This window comes from Squalius cephalus, assembly GCF_949319135.1.
Source record: "Squalius cephalus genome assembly, chromosome: 22".
In the NCBI taxonomy this organism is placed as follows: domain Eukaryota; kingdom Metazoa; phylum Chordata; class Actinopteri; order Cypriniformes; family Leuciscidae; genus Squalius; species Squalius cephalus.
In genome coordinates, this window is record NC_137143.1 from 3,013,242 (window position 1) to 3,032,253 (window position 19,012).

Below are 19,012 nucleotides of genomic sequence, written 5' to 3' on the forward strand. Positions count from 1 at the left end.
TAAATAATGGAAATGTTCTTGTAGCCAAAATGTTTTTGATGTAATAAAACAAGTTCTTCTCTTGGGTTTTATTAGAGGTTATTTGTCTTGGCCATGTTTGCTACTCAACTTTAGGACATGCATGGGTTAAACTTATGCTGTACATGTATGTGCCACAACTGAATTAAGTGTCCTGTCATTATAGTTACCTGTCAGGGCTTAGATGGAAAGAAAGTAGAGACGAGGATCAAGTCATAAACAGTAATTTATTAAACCAAACAAAACAGTAAGTCACTCTGGAAAATTAGGAAACATGAACAGGAATGTAAACCAAAGCCATACATAGACGATAACATACAAAGAACTGAACCAAATCGGAATATATAGTCATATACATGAGATAATGTGAGAAAATACAAGGCACAGGTGGGACTGATCAATCACCAATGAGCAACCAAGGTAGAGAAGGACAACACACAGGTAATGAAACTGAACTCAAACCAAAACTAGACAGACAACACATAACATCCACAAAGGCTTAATTGTATGCTCTATCGTGTGATTTAAAGGTACACTATGTAACTTTTGGCATTCTAGCGGTTAAAGGGATAGCACCCAAAAATGAAAATTAGCCCATGATTTACTCACCTTCAAGTAATCCTTGGTGTATATGACATTCTTCTTTCAGACGAATACAATCGGAATTATATTAGAAAAAATCCTGGCTCTTCCAAGCTTTGTAATGGCAGTGAAATACTGTTTTTGTTTTGAAGTCCATAAAAGTGCATCTATCCATCATAAAAGTGCATATAACACTAATTATAGGTGTACCGTAGTGATTCAGGATAAGACAAAAAAAAGTCTCTGGTTACGACTGCAACCCTTGTTCCCTGAGAATAGGGAGAATAGGGAGCGAGACATGCGTCCTGAGACACTTTGGGGAACGCCTCAGCGTGACTGATGACTGAAGTACTGTATAATCACGGCAATCGTATTGGCCGGCGACAGCCATGATGTCACTACTAGTGCGACCAGGAAGTATAAAAGGGCGCCTAGAGAACATATCATCCACTTCTTCATCTGAAGGGACTGTGCAGGCAGCCTGGAGGCATGGCGATGAGATGCAGTGTCTCGTTCCCTGTTCTCAGGGAACAAGGTCGTAACCATTCGATAGGGAACTGGCACTGAGACACTTTGGGGTACGAAATACCCACGCTCCCATGCTGAGGTGATGTTTGCCAAACATGGCTGTGACAAGCATAAAACACATTTAACTCAGAGTTAAATCCCCCTACTTGGTAAGCACCTGGCTGTCAGTAGCACTACCACCTATGGCCACTGCCCGAGCTTCGTGCTTTAATGAGGAAACACCTTTGTGATTTCATATGAAGGACTTGACCCAGAGCCAGCTCAAAGGCCTGGACGCCACAGCCCAACTTCGAGGGGGGTTCCTTTAAGGGAGTATGGCCCAGACCCATTGGGCCCTAGCCTGCTACTTTCAGGGAGACCAACGTCAACCCCCATACCAGGGATGCTATCATGCTCTATCAGCTGAAGCCAACAACCTGCTTTCTCTGAAGAATGTACCTGACTACAGTCTCTTCCCAGAGACAGATAGCACCTCCACAGGGCTATGGGGAGCGGAGGTCTCAGCAGGATGACTCTCGAAGAAGAGGAGGCTTGCCACACTCACACCAATGGTCTTTAGTGTTTTCTCTTACAACGTGGGAAACAGCTAAACTCAACACCCAACACAGAGCTAAGGGAGTGAAGGGCCTGAAAAACAACTCTCTGTTATTGAGAGAGGCCTCTTCTCAAACTCTACCTGCAAAGACAAAGCTGTTTGCATGGAGCTCTGAGGGATAGAGGCCTCAGCAGGATGACTCTCGAAGAAGAGGTGGCCTGCCATAATTACACCAAAGTGGTTTCTAGTGTTTCCTTTTACCACATGGAAAACAGCTAAGCTTAGATATACCCACCACAGAGCTCTGGGAGTGAAGGGCCTGAAAAACAACTCTCTGTTATGAGAGAGGAGGCTCTTCTTTAACTCTACCTGCAAAGATGAATCTGTTTGCATGGAGCTCTGAGGGATGGATGCCTCAGCATGACGACTCTCTGATGAGAGGAAGCCTACATCACCCATATAGCTTTGCAATGTGACCGCAGGCAACGTAATCAGCATGACGACTTAAAATAAAGGAGAGTACAAAAGTCTGTATCTGAGGCAGTCTGGTCGTTTGAGGGAGGGTTTAACTGGAAGCCGATCACCTTGACACGTCCTGTCTGCTGGGAATATAGAGGCCAAAAACCATGTGAAGGCCTGCTATTATTCAACCAGGGGTGAAGTACTCTGCATAATGACCCTCTTAAACGAGGGGAGTACTACCTAGGCTTACCCGGCGTCTATCAGTGAAACGGAGCACTCCGCAGAAATACCCTCTTCACTGAGGGGAGTACTATCTACGCTTCTTTAGAGACAACATCATGGAGGCCCCTGCAGGGCCTTGCCACACAATGTTGACTTAAGAGGTTTTACACCCACTCAACTTGAGGCGCTTACTGTACAGGAGGCCCAGAGAGGGCCAACAACTCACAAAAGCGCATACAGCTCTGAAAGGAGATTCATGAACTGGACTGCTTACTTACATAAACCACTGGTGACATAGCTAGCTCAGAGGGACACACTCAGTGACCAGCTGCCTTCTTCAGGGGAGGTGCTGCTGGCTGGTGACTGCATTTAGAGCAGCCTGATTCTCAGGAGGCTCTTCTCTTCAGAGCTAACATCCGAGGATATCTAGGGCATGTGCTCGGGCTTGTGCATAGAGGCTCTAGGGAGCAACATACTCTGCAAAATGACTCTCTAGAACAAGAGGAGTAACGTTAGCTCGACCTGAACATGTCAGTGTCAGCAAACATGTCGTTCAGCTCTATGAGCACTCTCTCAAGAGTGAAACTGACTACAGTCTCCAAACCATAGACATATAGCGCCTCCACTATGGGGAGTGGATGCCTCAGCAGGATAACTCTCAGAGAAGAGGACACATTCACACCAATGTGGTCTCTGTTGCATAACGAATCCATGTGGAAAACAGCTAAGTTTAGATATACCCAACTCGGAGCTCAGGGAGCGAAGGGCCTAAAAAACACCTCTCTGTTATTAAGAGAGAGAGGCCTCTTCCTAAACTCTACCTGCAAAGACAAGGCTGTTTGCATGGAGCTCTGAGGGATGGATGCCTCAGCATGATGACTCTCTAATGAGAGGAAGCCTACAACACCCATATGGGACTTGCTAAATTATAGTCATTCTGTCAAAGCTCAAGAGAGCAGAGGCCTCAACGGATAACTCTCTGGAGTGAGAGGAAGCCTAACCACGCCATTGACTATGAGCCCCCAGGGAGGCTCAGCCTACAACCTGTGCTACTCTAATATCCTCTGTGAATGTATATCTATTAATCTGGATGACCAGAGACTCAAAATACCAACTCTCAGTTTTGAGAGGATGTCAGAATACAGCCCTCTGTGTAGGTCTGGTGAGGCTGGTGAGCCTACAACCTTCCGCCACTATAGCCCATAGGTTAAACTAAAACCACAACAATTACGGAGACTTTCTCTGAATCAGAAAAACCCTAGTACGGCTATCACTAAATAGCCTAGATATATTGATACAGAGTCCCTGTAGCAGCTTCACAAATAGTTTTATAAACTTTTTTTTTTTTAGGGGGAACGGAGGCCAAGTAACCATCTGTGTGTGTGTGTTTTTTTAAAGGGAATTCATAATGTCAACGCTTTGTTTGGTATAATCAGAGGATTTGCCAGCATGCAGAATTCTGCATAGAACAAAAACTCTGACGGTTTGAGCAGTGAGTAGATTCTATCTTAAATGCATCTGATTGGCCATTGCGTTCAAGAAATCAACACATATGTCTGTGATTGGCTACATTGCACAACGCTGCAAAAACATGTTATAGAGTAGCTCTAGTCCTCCTTCAGGAAATCATATTATTAAACTCTGGACTAGACCAAGTCTAGAACTATTTAAAACCATGACAGAGAAAGCAGATTTTCGGAAATATAATTGAGTAAAAATACCACTATTCAATTTAAACAGAACTCAAGAAAAGTGCAAATTCATTTTTACACCTCTGGATTAAAGCTCAGAGAAAGCTAATAATTTCTGCTATTATCTTTGGCTCTGCTGTGAAATCTAAACTTGCAACACCAAGTTATTTCCTTATGTCATGGCTGGGGCATTACATCATGTCTTTTTATGATAACAGGAGTTTAACCGTCCAAAGATCAATGTTCTCAGCAGCTCTGTTCAGGTCTTCTGTAGTCAGGAGTGTGGTGAGCAATATGAGGTCTGTCTTCAGGGTAAAACCAAAGAAAGGTCCTCATTTTCATGCAACAGAATTGTGAAGTGACTTTTATGCCACTGTGATAAAGGTTTTGATTGTGTATGTGATTTTACTGTTAATTCTATGTATTCAGAAAAAAAAAAGAACTAAAGATGTTTAAGATCCATTTTTATTTCTAAAAAAAAGAGGATCAGTCTATTTTCTCAAAGGAGTATATTATAGTCCAACAAAATATTTGTGACAAAGAATGAGCTCTGATATGATGCAGGATTTTCTTGATTTTAGATATTAGTGTGTAAATTGAAAATGTTGCCAACGGGTAGGAGATTAAGAATGCCAAGTTGTAGATTAAACAAAAAAAAATAGTTTATGTACTTAACTTTATAGTTGTGAATTGTGGCAGATGGATTTGTGATGGAACATATTCATTCACTACAATAAAGACATACAATCACTATTTTGTATTGGCACAAATGCTTTTTATAACAACTAGTGTATGTTAGAGGCTGATAGACAGTCATGAATAACAAAATCTATCAGCTAATTAAACAACTAATAAAATATTTATTACATTACGAGAACCACACTGTTAATTATACATACAATTAAAAGATAAAGACTTAATTGTATCTCTAAATAATACAAATACTTTATATATTACCTTTTTGATAACATAGTAATGAAATGCCACAACAAAATGAAACTGAAGTCCCCCTGTGGTGAAAATCAAGTTTTTAATGTTGTTTATGTGTCTATGTGGTGTTTTTAATATGCTTCAAGACAAACCATGTGTAAATTCATAAGTCGACAGCATTGCTGAGTATTTCCTCCTTAAAACTGCAGTGAACCAAAGACAGTCTCAAAAACACGCTTTGAAATCGCTGGTGTTTCTGACGTCACAAACTACCTTGTAACCAATCAGATCAACGTGTGATCGTCAACCAGTGGATCTCTGAGCTGAGTGAGTGAGAGGAGGCGGGGCTCATTTGCATATTCATAGAAACGTGTATACTAAATGAGGCAAGGGTGTCGAGTTACATTCAAGATATTTTAAGGCATGAAGAATTTTGGTAATCAAAGATGAGTGTTAAGGGATACAATTATTGACAGGAGGACTTTAAGTAAATATTAAACTTGTACAGTATGGAGATTTTTAATTTTTTTTGTAAACCGAATTATTGCGAGAATGCATTAATCCATACACAATTAACATGCTCTGCTATATGTGTAATGAGGAGTCATCAGATTGAGAATCCATCTGCAGCTTTATTAACTCAGAGTCGAAAACAGGCACAAGCAAGGTCGAGGCAGGCCGCAAACATTCACAGTACAAAAGACAGGCAAAGGTCGGGGCAGGCGGCAAGGAGTCAAACAACAAGAAACAGTCCAAGATCAAACTCAGAATATAGTCCACAGTAGAAACACTCAGAAATGATCACCATGGCAAATCAAGACTTCACAACAGTGGTGGTGGTGTGTGTGGAGTGTTTAAATAGTGTTTGTGTGTAATCAGTCCCAGGTATGAGGGCCAATGGGATTTGTAGTCCGAATAGCAACAGTCAATATTCTGGTGAGAGCTCCCTCTGGTGATCTGGAGGAAGCGGAGAGGAAGCCTCTCCTGTAACAATATGAAACCCAGACAATTTAATTCTGGAAATTTTCTCAAACAGCTGAAGAGAATGAGGAAGAGAGTTATTGAAACTCAAAGAACTAAAAATAGCCAGTTACATAATCCTGCATGGGTCAAGTCTTAACAAATAGAAATAAATTCAACACTATATTGTTACTTTCCCTAAGACTTTGTGTTTTCGAAATATCAGCAAGGACACATCCTTCAAGAAATGATAATAACACCAGGCCAATAGCATTTAAGCATAACTTATGTTAATGTTCTTATGTTTTTATATGTTCTTCTGTATGCATGTGGATGTTAATATACAATATGCTACAGGTGTATTAAATAGATGTACATTTCCCAGGGTCGTCTTTTAAACAAACAATTTATTGTTGTCATTAGATATGATATGATATGATATGATATGATATGATATGATATGATATGCTTCACGTCCTCCATAACTTTCGCTTTCGTTCTCTGAAGTTCAGAACCAGTGGATCAGGTTGACTCGCGCAATTCAGAGGTTCAAAGCTCACACACACTTCAGAGCTTACGGTCTTCGGTAAGTACAAGATTAATGATCAGATCCGTCCTTATATTTGCTCGATGTGTCGATATTACTGTCGAGTGATCGAGTAAAATCCTGGAACTGCGCTGTAAATTTAACAACCATATTTATCGTCATATCGAACATCGACAGCCTCTGACTTCCGCAGACTAAATAATAAAAAACTTAATGCGAGCAAATACAGGTATGTGTGAAGATGTAGGCATACATTCATCTTCAAGACCTATCAAATTGTAACGAAATGTCTAAAAATGTGTGTAGCGACGCGAAATGAAAATGAAACTAAACTCGATTCTCTTAAAACGTTTCAGTCTTTAAGACAATATATAGGCTATCAACGATACTTGCAAACTGTGCATTTGACAACAATGCTGTATACATTTTAACATCGAATTTAAAGGTCTGATGTTTGCCATAATTTCCTCTCTCTCTCTTTTTTTTTTTTTTTTTGGCGTTCACCAAAACGTGAACGTTCATCTTATATATTTGAACAATAGCAATAGTAAAAATATGGAGCATTTACAATTTGTAATTGTAACACAAATTTGTCACTAATTTGGGAATTAATTAATTGGTTTCAGTTGCTGTCTGGAGATTCTCTCGCAGTCATGTCACTGGATCAGTATTATATGGATGATATGGTTGATAAATATGATGTTGCCCCTTCACCAGTGAGTAACTTTATTATTCATTTATGAATCACACAGGTCTGATATAACCTATATCAATATGACAATGTCACATAAAGCAAATGGGATTTATAATTTAGGTAATTTTCATTTTTGCTTTGTTTTTTAATTAAACAGCACTTTTAAAAGTAAAGGTTCTGTATCGACACTGTTCGATTGCACAAAATGATCTTTATAATGGAAAAGAGTTCATTAGATTATTAAAATGTTTTTAGCATTAAGAAAAACATGGAACCAGGGAGGTTCTTTTGGGGAACAAAACATGGTTATTTTGTGGCATCACTGAGAAAAACCTTTTGGAACCTTTATTTTTAAGAGTTAAAACAATAAAGGGTAAAAGGGTAAAGCGATAAAGAAAAACATAAGGGTTTATAGATACATTTCTCTTTCTCTATCCGCACAGCCATTTAGCAGAGGTTTCACACTGGATGCTACGGACTGCATACATATGCATCTTATATATTAAAAGATAAGATTACAGTAGAACATGAAGACTGTCGGCAGAGTTCTCTGACTTTATCTCTATAGGTTTTACTGATATCTAATCATTAATCATAATTCAATAAAGGCTCGCTGACCTATGCCAGACCCAGAGAGTTTTAGGGTGCATCTCAGTCAGCTCCCCAGATTGTGAATCAATATTGTGAACATAAACTCGGGCACTGGTAAGGTCCCTGGCTCACTATTGGGACACCGATAACTCAACTTCCGTGACATGATAACGTCTGCTCATTGTAAAACATACTGTTGTTTATCAACAGTTATCGAGCATTATCGATGTTTTTAATGCTGCTTAAAGCACATTATGAAAAATACATAGATCTTTATATATGCATGCAATATTTCAGCCATAATTTAATTGTAAATGTTAGTTAATGTACGATTCTTACTATTTATGTGTTGATGCTGAAATAGATTTTTTTTACATGTGTCAGACGAATTCTTTTTTTATAAGCTGAAGCGAGACTGATTATGAGATTTTTCTGATTACATCATCTGCACTGTGATTGGCTGGATTAGTTGTCACTGCATTGCACTCATTACAAGATCACGTGGCAATGATATCAAACAACGAGTTTTGGCGCAGATGTTTGAAACAGCAATAGCAATATCCAGCCATAAGTCATATAGTGTGAGCTTGCCTTTAGTTGGCTTGTGAGATTTATACTCCACACTTCAGAAAATGTGATGTACACTCACCTAAAGGATTATTAGGAACACCATACTAATACTGTGTTTGACCCCCTTTCAGAACTGCCTTCAGAACTGCCTTAATTCTACGTGGCATTGATTCAACAAGGTGCTGAAAGCATTCTTTAGAAATGTTGGCCCATATTGATAGGATAGCATCTTGCAGTTGATGGAGATTTGTGGGATGCACATCCAGGGCACGAAGCTCCCGTTCCACCACATCCCAAAGATGCTCTATTGGGTTGAGATCTGGTGACTGTGGGGGCCATTTTAGTACAGTGAACTCATTGTCATGTTCAAGAAACCAATTTGAAATGATTCGAGCTTTGTGACATGGTGCATTATCATGCTGGAAGTAGCCATCAGAGGATGGGTACATGGTGGTCATAAAGGGATGGACATGGTCAGAAACAATGCTCAGGTAGACCGTGGCATTTAAACGATGCCCAATTGGCTCTAAGGGGCCTAAAGTGTGCCAAGAAAACATCCCCCACACCATTACACCACCACCACCAGCCTGCACAGTGGTAACAAGGCATGATGGATCCATGTTCTCATTCTGTTTACGCCAAATTCTGACTCTACCATCTGAATGTCTCAACAGAAATCGAGACTCATCAGACCAGGCAACATTTTTCCAGTCTTCAACTGTCCAATTTTGGTGAGCTCGTGCAAATTGTAGCCTCTTTTTCCTATTTGTAGTGGAGATGAGTGGTACCCGGTGGGGTCTTCTGCTGTTGTAGCTCATCCGCCTCAAGGTTGTGCGTGTTGTGGCTTCACAAATGCTTTGCTGCATACCTCGGTTGTAACGAGTGGTTATTTCAGTCAAAGTTGCTCTTCTATCAGCTTGAATCAGTCGGCCCATTCTCCTCTGACCTCTAGCATCAACAAGGCATTTTCGCCCACAGGACTGCTGCATACTGGATGTTTTTCCCTTTTCACACCATTCTTTGTAAACCCTAGAAATGGTTGTGCGTGAAAATCCCAGTAACTGAGCAGATTGTGAAATACTCAGACCGGCCCGTCTGGCACCAACAACCATGCCACGCTCAAAATTGCTTAAATCACCTTTCTTTCCCATTCTGACATTCAGTTTGGAGTTCAGGAGATTGTCTTGACCAGGACCACACCCCTAAATGCAATGAAGCAACTGCCATGTGATTGGTTGATTAGATAATTGCATTAATGAGAAATTGAACAGGTGTTCCTAATAATCCTTTAGGTGAGTGTATTTTCCGGTAAGGGAACATAGTGAGCATTAATGGACTCTTTTCACATTTCCGGGGTTCTCAGAAAAAGAAGTTGTCATAGTTGGATAAACGTCTATAGAAAAAAAAAAAATCTATTTCCATTTGCTCCAATAGCAAACTAAATTTGTTTCCACAACTTTTCCCTCCCCACCCTCACAGCAGCATTAATTTGTTTTAATGTGAGGTAATGTAACACAAATTATAGCGTTTAATAAATACATATTAATAAATAAAAAAATTAAAATATGAAAAAAATTACTGCATTTGCAATACTGGTAAATGTGGAAACGTGTCATCACAGTCTGTGTCCTTCCATAGTATTTTGTCCCATAAACTCATACAGGTTTAGAACAACTTGAGGGCGAGTAAATGATGACAGAATTTTCATTTCTGAGTGAACTATCCCTTTATTACTGAAGTACCGATGTCCAAATTGCACTTTCTTTTGTGATGTACTGTGCATGAACTGTCAAATACACACAAAATGAGGTCAAAATGCCAGTCCAGCAAGTGTTAATGTAAATAGTCGGTTATATGGGAGAAAATCAATGTCTATATATTGGATCCATGCATTAGGTCTTAAAATAAAGGCAGTCGAATAGCCTTTCCAGATGTGACAGGTTTCCCCGTCCTCGTCATCAGAGAAGAGAAGAGATGTCGCTGCAAGACAGAGGGAAAGATTACAAGACATATACATTTTAAAACAATACATATGTGCACAGAGAAATCATTCATAATAAATACTGCAATATTCCATTAAAAATTAAGAATTGTCCATTTAGATTTTATTGTGAATTTAAGATATACTGAGAATGGATGTTGTTGGATTGTAGCAATGAATATTGATTTTATTGATATTAATATTAGTGGTTTCAGCAGATCGGTGATCCTGTAAGCAGTGATGATCCAATGACGGATTTGAGTCAGGATACTAATGATCCGGTGAGTACCAGTCACTGCAGCACAGTAGCAATGTATAGAGAAAAAAAATGTTGAAATTAGTTAGAAAATAGAAGTTATTTTAAATAAAAAACAACAACAATATATTTAAAGTTCATTGTAATTTCACAAAAAGAGGTACTCAGGGTATCAGCGGCCCTGTAGTCATTGAACAACCCACCAGCATCAGTGGACAAGTCCTTTCCGAAATGGGACATGATCCCTGTTCAAACAGTAGCAGTCATGGGTTTGATCCCCAGGGAATGCAAGAACTGATCAAATGTGTTCCTTTAAAGCAGAAGCTGCTCTGGATGAGAGTGTCTGTAATGCAGAAATATAAAGATCATTAATAAAACTTTGAAACAAACAAAATAATTGCTAAAACTGGTTGATTCCAAAGTATCACTTGAGCCAAATGTGAATTTTACTAAAAATAGGATTTTAAATAAATAAATTGCATTTATTTTTTAAAATATTTTTTGAATGGTGTTTTTTCCCCTGAATGTTAGGACTTATATACAGATGTAGGCTCTAGACCAACGGATCCAACACACGCTTCAGACTCACAGCGAAATGAGGTACTGAATAAAGAACAGAAACTGACCTGGAGATAATGAGTCCCATTAAATAGCAAAATACATTCATGACATGGTTGTTAGTGGTTGTTAGTTTGTAGCTGTCAATAAGAACAAAATAAAGTGGCTATTATTGATTATATTGATATGGAAACGGAACATTTGTTCTTGATTCAGCAGGACCTACTTGTTCAATTGTGGCAAAAAAATCAGTTTCTTAATGGTCAGGTGAGTACCAACTGAAATAAACAATTTACCACCTATAACACATATTTTAGTTAAATGTATGAGAAAGAAATTGTATTAAATGAAATATGTATAAAGTCGTTCTTAAAAAAAATCACTTTATAGTTGTAATCCCACAAACTGAATATTCTCACTCTCTCAGGCTATCAGTGACTTTATCATCCCTCAACAACCCCTCAGCATCTATGAACAACACCTTCTCAAGGTGAGTCATGATCATCAGGTAAATACTGTTCATTTGCTCATTTAGGACATTGAAATGCATCACAATGACAGCTAGAAATGGGTTGGACTTGATTATGTTTCCATTCCTTTTGTTTTCTATTATTTATGACTCAGTATTTTCAGTAACTGTCTGTCCTACAACAGATTACTATATATAATCATACTATATATAATCATATATAATCAGATTAATCATATATAAAATGCACTGTATTTGATTTAATATTAGGGGTAATTATTTGACCCCTCATCTTTAGATGTTTGGGCTTAATTTGAGGTCTTGAATGGTACAGGACTTCTGTTCGGACAGAGTGTCTTTCCTTGTTTGTTTGCCACTGAAATCTGCTGTGACTGAAACTATACCATCAGACTTCATTTACTGACATATTTATTTTACCTGTAATAATTCATCAGACCCCACCTTCATCAAGCAGTGATGGTCAGTTTTCTAATGATCAGGTGAGTAACAGAAACATTCTCAACTGAAATACAGTTTAACACCTCTAACGCATATTTCAGTAAAATGTAGAGTTTATAGTTTATTGTAATTACATATGCTTATTTTAGCTCATTTTTTGTAATATTGGTTGGTGGAAAAATATGCATTATTTGATTTGAAGTGCAAAACACACAGCAACTTTTAGACATGCTTCTAGAATACCAAAATCTACTGAAATTGGTTGGTTATATTAATTTTGTTCATATTGTTTTTAATTAGTATTGTATACCTTGAATACAGGTCTAAATGTAATCATGTGGAAAAAAAAATCATATCTGTACTTTATAAAGAACCAACATTGTTGCATAGGCATTTCACAAGCTCTTGACATGTTTGAGTCATTATCTCATCCCTGTCTCTCTCCACACACACTAAATATATCAATATTGATAAGTATTGATACTGAAAAAATGGTTCTAATACTAATTTTCCACAGTATTTGATACCGTCTGCGTGTTCTCGGTCTCTCTTCTATCCAACGTGTCTGTAGCGAATGTGTTTAATCTGTTTTTTTCAACACACGGGCAATACATCGAACATAGGAGCGACTATAGTTGGAAAGAGGCAAGCTTTGTTTCTGAATGCCCAAGTAAAGATATGTCAGTTTTATAAACTTTTGTAAACCCAGCCAGTATAATCACAATGAAAGCATCCAAAAAAGCAATATTAAACAAATATTAAAAAAACAACTGCAAAGCATCCAATGTGAAACCAATATGTACGCACTAAATCCAGCATAAAGCTCAATGCAACATAAACACTTAATACAGACGTCACTACCTGAACCTCACAGCGATTATAAAGTTGAGAACTGCCCAACCCCACCCTCAACGCTTTCTCCGGTCCACTGTCAATCCCACAATCCACAGCGCGAGCGTGAAGCTCAACTTCCATAGGAATTACAGTTTTTCTCGATTGCTTAAACATTATAACCAGGCTTTTGAACTAAAATTTCAAAACCATAACGCCATTTATCAAAAAGCACACCCATTTCACTAAACTATAAACACTATTCCCTGTTTTGACACATGAGTCAGATTTGTTGAACTGTCACTGCAAAACTCTACACACAAATCCCTTCATTTCTCATTGCTTAGACCATGTTGTCATTTAGAAAGCACTAGCATTCAATATTGTTCACTCAAGTCAGCACAGCTTCAGCTCAGTTAGCACACAATTACCCAGGTGGAAACACTAAGAGTCAAAATTTAACACACATCAATCAGAACCTTCAATAGATATATAAAAGGGCCCAAATCAGTTTATTGAGTTTTGGAACAATGGATCCAGAAAGACATGAAGGAAGAGGGATAAGGAGGAGGAGGAGCAAGGGCAAGAAGATAAGCAGTCTCAGATGAAATTCAAGCCACTCTAGTTGCCCATGTCTTTATCAATGGTATGACTATGAGGGAGGCTGGGCTACGAGTAAGGCCAAATTTGAGTCGCTTTACCGTCGCCTCGAGAACCTTCAGGGAGGAGTGGTGGCAAACAAAATTCTATCATTGAATAAGAGACAAACATTTCCAATAGTCTTTGATGAGGTTTATTTTCTTGCAAGAAAAGGCCAGCAGTCGTACAGTCACACAGAGTGGCTGCAGAGTGTGACAGTGAAGGGAGGGCATCCTTCATCCTTCATAGTCTTGACTCAATGCAGTACTACCTATTACTTCCTGCATAGCTACTTGTTAACTACAGACCATTATTCTAAAGTGTTACCGTTATCTTTCTAGGCCAATGATGGCATTTCAACCACATGTGGAACATTCTTAGACTTGTTCATATTGTCTCCTTGAGTGGAGGCCTTCCTGTCACGTACCAACATTCTTTACCATTCCAATACAATTCCATATTAGAATAAGGTTTGTGTGTGCTCCTTTACTGTCATATGATGGTCACACACATCTTACTGTAAATTTAGAGTAAAGAGTTTAAAAAAAAAAGAAGAAGAGTAAAACAGGAAAAAAAAAATGTTTTTTTGTTTTTGCGTGTGTGTGTTGTACTGTGTAGTACATGAATGAATACAAATGTGCCAATGTATCCATTGGTTGTGTTCATCATGTGAAAAGGTTTGTGATGGGGGAACCACAAGCAACATAACTTACCAGTTTTGGAAATGTTGTTTTGAATTTATTACACCAGTGTGTTAGATTGTTGTAGTGTGCGTGATTTTGAGGGCTTGTGTGTCCTGTCTGAGGGCAAAGTTTGGTTTTTTCAGCAAGAGTGAATGGTTTTGAGTGTAGAGCTTCATTTTGACCTGAAAATAGGATGTTTGGGGAACTGGGTGAGACGTTATGGATTTGTGTTTACTGTTTTGAGAATACAAGGCATAGTTTCAAGAAATGTTTAAGCCAGGGCTATTCAATTAGCTTCATTCGAGGGCCGCATTATCAAATCGAAAAGTTGAGGTGGGCCGGTGGGTTGGTTTGGGGGTTTAGCTTATTTATTGAAACATAACAATTTCAATAAATAAGTTAAAGTAACCCTAAAAAAGTATGCTATTTACTTGGAAATGTGGTACCCAATAGTATGCAGATATATAAAACCATAATAAATAAAAACTTGATAATTTACAGCTGTGTAGCCTACAACTATTTTTCTTGGAACAAATAAATAAATTATACAAACTCGTAGCTGTTGGTGAGAAATAATAATTATTTTATTTATAATTGTTATGCTTAAAATGAAAATATTCTGACAGTGAGACTTGATAACCACAGGCTACTCACTCCCACTGTATAAAAAATGCCTAAACACAAGTTAAAAACTATACACACCTTTACAAAGAAACTGACATAATTTCATAACAAACATTAATTATATATTCCTCTACCCACCTAATAAATCTAATGCAATATAAATCACTATATTTATTTATTTATTACTACTTAGTATTCAATATAAATATTGCACATTTCTGCCCAACCATGGTAAATTACTACAGTACATTCATGGTAAATGTTTCTAAGGGTGATTAGGGGATTTAAAGTCTTCTAATTTTGTTCATGACACAATGTTTCTCCTGCTTTCCTCATCAGTCAGTTCATCTGATTTAATACTAGTTAAAGGGATAGTTCACTTTGAGATTAAATTTTGGTATGTTTTAGCTTACCTCAAGGGCATCCAAGATGTAGGTGTCTTTTTTTCCGCAGTAGTTTCAATTTTGATATTTTTTAGGTCAAACCGTTCTTGTCTGACAGTCTTATCATGCAGGTCTATGGACACTGTCTCAAAGAGCATGCACAGAGTCCAAATTAAACAATTCCCCATCGTAAGTACACATTGATGGCCTAAGACACGAAACGAGCGGTTTGTGTGAGAAAACGAACAGTATTTATATCGTTTTTACCTCTTATAACACAGCCACGTCCAAGTGATCTGAGGGCGCGGGCGCATCCTGGTGTGTGACGTGTACGCAGACTGGTGCATAGATATATACACTAGATGTCGCATTAAAGACATTCGTTCCAATGAACTGCCGTAGCCAAGGCGACATCTAGTGTATATATATCTATGGACCAGTCTGCGCACACGTCACACAGCAGGAAGCGCCCGCGCCCTCAGATCACTTGGACGTGGCTGTGTATAAGAGGTAAAAACGATATAAATACTGTTCGTTTTCTTACGATGGGGAACTGTTTAATTTGGACGATGGGGAATTGTTTTAATTTGGACTCTGTGCATGCTCTTTGAGACAGTGACCACAGACCTGCATGATATGACTGTCAGACAAGAACGGTTTGACCTAAAAATATCAAAATTGAAACTACTGCGGAAAAAAAAAGACACCTACATCTTGGATGCCCTTGAGGTAAGCTAAAACATACCAAAATTTAATTTCAAAGTGAACTATCTCTTTAAATCATCGAGTGATTTGTGGTTTGTAACAGAGAGGTTTCTGTCGAACTGTCCGGGACCGGGAGAAAACGCAACTATTTGTTGTTACTGTACTGACCGAGAAACCGCTTCAGATGATTCAGCGACGGAGCGGTCCGAATGAATCCGAATAGTTTTAGACCGTTACTGACTGGTCACTTTGACGCTCTCTCCGACGGCGGTGTGAACGCGCATGCAAGCGCGTTTAGAAAGAATCGAACCAAAAGAATGATTCATTCACGAATGATTGGTATCGCTGGTTTAGTCGACATAAATTCGGGACACATATAATAACTGCTGAAATATTCGCTCGTAAAACGTTTCTCAGGTCAATCGGAGCGAGTATCAAACTAGGATTGGATTGCACATAATTTGGCTAATTTCCTCAGGTTTCGCGCTCACACCCAAAGCGTGTGCACATAAAGCTCTCGAGTGTGTAAGCTACTGCACAAATAACGGCCAACTTGGATCACGTGTGCCTTGGTAACCAATCACTTTACAGCTTTGACGCCATTGAATTTCGTTCAGAATTGTGCGACAGTCGATCACTGTTTGCGGATACCATAGAAATGGATGAGTAGTGCCGTAATCTGAATCATACCTGTTGTGCAATTGTCTCTTATAAAACAGCATTTTGTTTTGGTATAAACTCTAAAAATAGATCAATCCAAAAATAATGTTTAAGAGCAGAGATGTTGAAGATTAGCTGATGGGCTGTCGATTCATTAAATGATGAGCCGTTTTTCCACAGAAGCAGTTTATTCAGCGTAGTGAAGCCTCTCCTCTATGACCTCTGGTCTCCTTCTACCGCAGCGTTAGCAGACATTATGCTTTTTTTTGGCTAACCTTGCAGTCTTCCCTTCAAGTGGCATTGGGAATACCCTACAGTCTTGTGGACTTAATAGACACGCGCATGTATAAATCCACAAGACTACAAGTGGATATGAAGTGTGCCATTTGGGACAGGGCCTCAGTATATTGGATCCGCCCATTCGCTCTTAAAGTGACAGCCGCCTAATATTCCTGCTCCTAACTGTGTCATTAATGTTAATCAAACAACAAAAGAAAGATAAAATCACTCACTGCTCTTGATTTTGTAACTTCAGTTGTAAGGATTATTCTTTATTTAATTTTTAAAATGAAGAATATCTAATTATATTTTACATTTGATTACTAATTTATGCAGTATTTCTGTACCTGAATACTACTGTTAGACCCACCTGAAAAAACTAAAGCAGTGTTTATTTCATTTGTATGTTTATTCTATTATTTTTTTTAAAGACTGTTTACTTGTCTTTTTGTGTATATTAAATTCAAAGCATGAAATCAAGCTTTCTTGTGCTGTGTGTAAACTGCTGCACAACAAAATTAAATGGATGGACAAAAAAAGTTAGATGATAATATTAAAAATATCTAAATGGCAGTTTTTCCATGTAATATAGAAATTTAATATTGATATTTTTCAAGGTAACGTATCGAAGATAGACATTCCAGTATCATGACAACACTAACACCTGTAGTTCAAACAGTAACTGGATTTGATTTCCAGGGAATACAAAACCTGATAAAATGTGTGTTCTTTTAAAGCAGAAGTTGCTCTGGATGAGAATGGGCCCTATTTTGACGATCTAAGCGCATGGTCTAAAGCGTCAAGAGCACTTAGGGTGTGTCCGAATCCACTTTTGCTAGTTTAATGACGGGGAAAATGGTCGGCGCTCCCGGCTCATGGTCTAAAAGGGTTGTTTCTATTCTCTTAATGAGTAATGGGTGTGTTTTGGGCGTAACATGAAATAAACCAACTCTTCTCTTCTCCCATTCCCTTTAAAAGCCAGTTGCGCTCGCGCCATGGCAGATTCGCTATTTACATGACGGAATTTACAATTGGAAAAACTGAACGCGTCTCCAAAGAGGAAACAGATCTGCTCGTGCGCGAGGTTAAAGCTGTGTGTGTGTGTGTGAGGTTAAAGCGCAAGGAGACCATCTACAGGACAAAGTGTATGAGCGTTGTGGACCTGCATTTAGGCGCATATTACTAATGCGCTTTTAAATAACAAAAAAAAAAAAAAATATATATATATATATATATATATATATATATATATATATATATATATATATAATTTTAATTTTATTTAACCTTTATTTAAACAGATGATCTCATTGAGATTTAAAACCTCTTTTTCAAGAGAGACCTGGCCAAAATGGCAGCATATTAACAGTGCATAGTTACAAATATGATCACCAAGCATACGCACAACAACAAAAACATTTAAACAGGATCCATAAACAAACAACATCAGACTGCTTAAAAGTACAATTTATACAGGTTTAAAATGATTTAGTTATTTTAAAAACAGTGACAACAATTTATGGCATCTATTTCCAAAAGAAATCAGAGTTCGCAATTGCAAATCAGTCTGTAATGTGTTTCAGGTAGCCGGGGCTGCATAACTAAAAGCCTTCTTACCAAGCTCTGTACGAACTGTAGGTACAGATAACAAGTACAAGTTACCAGAGCGTAAATTATAAGAACTGATATTACGTGACATATAAGAGCAAAGATAGGAGGACGGAAGCATATCCAGCATAGACTTATAAATAAAAATAAGCCAATGTATATGCCTCCTCACTGACAATGAGGGCCAGTTTGTCCTTTTGTACAAGGTACAATGATGATGCCTTACATCCAGTCACAAATCTTAATGCATTATAAATAAATAATAATAAAATAATGTCTATTGCAGTCTATTTCAGTTGTTCAAAATAGCAACTCGCCGTCAATGCGCCTGAACACACACCTCGTTTTCAGACTAGCAGTCCATGGGTGCTCAGATGGGTGCAAATGCATTTGCTATTTAAACAACGTGGCGCAGGACATGAAAATGGAAACTGCGTCGGGCTGAAAATAGCAAAAAACACTTGCGTCGCGTCAAGTCTATGATAGGGCCTAATGTCTTTAAAATGTATACATCTAAAGGTCATTAATAGAAACTTTGAAACTTTGA

General features: G+C 38.2%; 1 protein-coding gene across 1 annotated transcript in view; it reads left to right on the forward strand.

The window, feature by feature from the left end:
- Positions 1-6,444: 6,444 nt before the first annotated feature.
- Positions 6,445-19,012, forward strand: part of LOC307150278 (uncharacterized protein) — a 74,288-nt gene continuing 61,720 nt past the window's right edge. The window contains exons 1-7 of the mRNA XM_079857288.1: positions 6,445-6,514; positions 7,102-7,191; positions 10,530-10,592; positions 11,099-11,167; positions 11,345-11,392; positions 11,553-11,615; positions 12,050-12,094. Coding sequence (XP_079713414.1) covers positions 7,129-7,191; positions 10,530-10,592; positions 11,099-11,167; positions 11,345-11,392; positions 11,553-11,615; positions 12,050-12,094 — 351 coding nt within the window. The 5' untranslated portion in view covers positions 6,445-6,514; positions 7,102-7,128. The remainder of the gene's footprint in view (positions 6,515-7,101; positions 7,192-10,529; positions 10,593-11,098; positions 11,168-11,344; positions 11,393-11,552; positions 11,616-12,049; positions 12,095-19,012) is intronic.